The sequence below is a fragment of the Nannochloropsis gaditana genome (genome assembly GCF_000240725.1).
Source record: "Nannochloropsis gaditana CCMP526 unplaced genomic scaffold scaffold718, whole genome shotgun sequence".
Taxonomy (NCBI): Eukaryota; class Eustigmatophyceae; order Eustigmatales; family Monodopsidaceae; genus Microchloropsis; species Microchloropsis gaditana.
The window spans coordinates 6786-10293 of NW_005803235.1; the positions used below are offsets into that span (position 1 = coordinate 6786).

General features: G+C 57.4%; 2 protein-coding genes across 2 annotated transcripts in view; both read left to right on the forward strand.

Moving 5' to 3' along the window:
- NGA_0466800 (major facilitator superfamily) overlaps window positions 1–1793 on the forward strand; it is a gene marked incomplete at its 3' end in the record, with an annotated part of 2230 nt that extends 437 nt beyond the window's left edge. The window contains exon 3 of the mRNA XM_005853832.1: window positions 1–1793. This exon is cut by the window's left edge and continues 49 nt beyond it. Within this exon, the coding sequence (XP_005853894.1) occupies window positions 1–1793 (1793 nt within the window).
- Window positions 1794–2900: 1107 nt separating this feature from the next.
- On the forward strand, window positions 2901–3475 carry NGA_0466700 (ankyrin unc44; the record flags this gene model as incomplete). Its single annotated transcript, XM_005853831.1, has 2 exons — window positions 2901–3064; window positions 3421–3475. Coding segments are annotated over 2 exons (219 nt in total), but the record flags the coding sequence as incomplete, so codon positions are not given.
- Window positions 3476–3508: the final 33 nt, after the last annotated feature.

Here is a 3508-nt window from a genome sequence, read left to right on the forward strand (position 1 = left end):
TCAGGGAGCAGGGAGGGCTTGTGGAGCATGTGGCAATCAAGGGAGGTAAAGGCCTTAAACCCGGCGGGATGGATGCTGCAGGCGTGGCTGAAGGCAGGGCGGAAGGTACCAGGGGAGAGCGAGGTCCCGGCTGTACCTCCGGGTATGGGACTGCGATGCCTTCCCTCTCCGTCCCTCCCCGTGTGTACCGTCCCTCGGTCTCCTCCTCCTCGTCAGCCTCGGACATCTCCCCCCTGACCTCCATGAAGGCGGAGGCGCTGAGTGGGCCCCGGCAGTTGGTCCTCCTCCTCTTGATCTCCGTCCTTCCCTTTGGCGGTCACTTCGTGAAGAATTGTTTGACGTCTTTGGAAGTCTACATGGTGAACGACGCCCGCCTCCACCTCAGCGAAACCCGGTATGGCCTCTTGCTCTCCATGTCCTCCTTGCCCAATTTCTTCATTCCTTTCCTGGGCGGGGTCTTCCTCGACAAGCGGGGTCACCGGTTCGCCACCCTCCTCTTCCTCTTCCTCGTCCTCCTCGGCCAATGCCTCTTCACCGTCGCCATCCAACTCGGCTCCTACCCTTGGGCCCTGGTGGGACGGGTGGTGATGGGCTTGGGCGAAGGGTCCGTGGTGGTGGCGCAACGGGCCGTGATTTGCCACGTCTTCAAGGCCCAGGCACAGGTCACTTTCGCCGTCGGCGTCTCGGTCGCCATGGCCTGCCTGAGCAAGACCCTCTCACGCGCCACCGTCGTCCCCGCCGCGGACCTGCTGGGCGGCTACGTGGGCGGCCTTTGGTACACGGTGGTCGTCTGCCTCCTCTCCACCTTGGCCGGTGTCCTCTTCCTCGTCATCTCGGACGAGTCCAAGGAGGACCCCTTCGAACGCCGTCGGAGCAGGAGTCAGGCGGGGGGAGGCTCTGGGTGGGGTGCGAACGGCCTGCGGGATGCCTACATGGGCCGGTCCGTGGACCCAAGCTGTGGAGGTAGCGGGGGAGGCGCCGGGGGAGGCGCCGGGGCAGGGAGGGCCGACCTGTCTCCGGGGTCCTTGGTGGTACATCCGGGTATGGGGGAAGGGGGTCTCCTCGCTCCCTCCTCCTCCCTGTCGGCCGTATCGCACACCCCCACCTACCAATCCATGCTCGCGCTGCGCCGGACCGCTGTATCCCTCTCCGCTTCCTTCTGGGCCCTGGCTTTCCTCCACTCCGTCTACATCAACGTCTTCCATATCTTCTTGAACTTCTCGTCCCATTACTTCACGGTGGTTTTCGGGCGGGACGCCAAATCAGCGGCTTTCCTCACGTCCTCCGCCTCCGTCCTCGTCATTTTCTTGGGCCCCTTGGTCGGTTACATCATGGACAAGATGGGGGGACAGCTCTACGTGTGCACCGCGTCGGCCGCCCTCGTTCTCTATGCCTACATCTCCCTTTCCTTTGATCCTGCCCTCGACCCGCTTTACGATATGGTCCTCCTCTCCATCGGCGAGTCCTTCATCCCCATCCTGGTCATGGCCCTGATCCCTTTCACGGTCCCCCGCCGGGCGTACGGGACGGCCTACGGCGTCATGGAGGTCTCGGGTGCGCTCTGTTCCTTTGCAGGTAACGTCCTGATCGGGTATTTGATCGATCAGGGCCGGCGGGAGGGGAGTGAGTACACGAACGAGTACGAAGTGCCCATGCTCGCGTTGACGGGACTGGCCGGCCTGGGCTTGCTGGCGTTCCTGGGGCTCACGTTCTTTGAATTTTGCTGTGGGCACAAGGGATTGAACACGCGCACGGCCATTGACTACGAGAGTCTGGCAGGCTTGGATGAGTAGTGGGGTCGAGGGCGGGGGGGGGGGCAAGAGCCGTCGGGATGTATGGCCTTGGGACTTGTTGGAATGGAGGAGGTTTTCTTGTCCCCTTGTCAGTTATTGGGGGTCAGAAGGGATACATGGTGTCGTTATCGCGGGCGTGGGGATGAAACGACGATTGACTGATGTGGTTTCCCGACTGGTAGAGTGGGAGGGCAGGGGGTTCGCTCCCGTTCTATCTGGCACGAGGGAGAGAGCGTAGGATTATTCATGTGACCATTTGTATGAGTAGAACTGTCCGCGAGCGAAATGAAGATGTGGAGGAGGCAGGAGTGCCAAAAACGTACAAAAGATAACGTACGAAAAATCTCGGGCAATTTTAGCCAAGGCACCCTCCTCACATCGAACAAAAATAGTTTGAGTACGTAGGTAGCTAAGTCTTAAAGAAGCATAACGAATCATAGGTTACACTGGCTAAACTCATGTCGTAAGATGATTATTTTTTTACAGCGTAAGAGCGGCCAATTTCCCAACAAAGGAGGTTTGGGTACCCAATCGAGTCACGGGCCGTTCACCGGGTCCCCGACACGAGCTTCCCGCCTCAAAGGCAGACACCATATCATCCTTCCCGGTCGATTAAAGGATAAGCATCCTACAACATCGGGTACAATTTTATCTGGCCATGCAACATTGAACACTCGCTATACCTTTTTAACGCGCAGTCATGGCTGCAACGGTAAAGCCAACCTCCCCCCTCCCGGGGCACCCCCTAACGCCTATCCTCCGTTTTGAATGGCTGTCCTGGCCCCCCCGTCGTGTGCAAGGCAGAGACGAGGTTTTGACCTGACGTGCATGGCAGGTTGTGTGTACCGACGGGGGCAGCAGGCAATGCTTTTGTGGTGGTTGGTAGTGACACTGTTTTTGAAGTCAAGCAACTTGTCTCGCTGTTGTCCGTTTCTGCCGTCCTCGGGCAGACGTATGTGCTATCTCCTGCAGCGCACAAAGTGCCTGTTTTTTGAGAACTTACGACACATTCTTCACAAATATGGCACACAGCGCGCTTTTATGACTCCCTCAGTCAAAAAAACCTCCCCTTCAACCTCTTCCTCGTATACCACGACCATAACTACCGCGGGCCATTGGGACCATCCCATCCATAAAGCCGCCCTCCACAACAACCTTGAGGCTGCCAAATGGCTCGTTACTTTGAACCCCTCACTGTTGGAGGCGTCTGGTTTTAATGGGATCTTGCCTATACACTGTGCTGCGCGTCGAGGCCATACAGACCTTCTCCGGTGCGTACTTGCATTGAATTGCCGCTGCCGATCCCTGCTTGACCGCTATTTGTCCGTCGATCGTGGCTTGGCTTTCAAGCTAGAAATCTTATTGAACCTGGCTGGATGACTTTCGGTCGTCCATGTCACTATCGTGGACACTTCTAAACATGTCCTAATCATTTTCGAGGTCGGGGAGATTTATAACGTGGTTTTTTGTCAAAAAGGCGACCTTGGTAATCTCCCACCCTTTTATAAGCAGGTGAATGCCACATTCCGTGACATTAGCCTGGAAAAAGTGTTTCTTCGCATAATTTCTGTGTGCTTTTGACACCATGGATCTATCACTGTACTGACGGGACACCATTCACCACCAGTTTCTTCCTCAGCCAAGGTGCCACGCCCAAGGGCCGAGACAGTGGCGGCTGGACGCTTCTCCATCACGCGGCTGTGGGTGGCCACGTT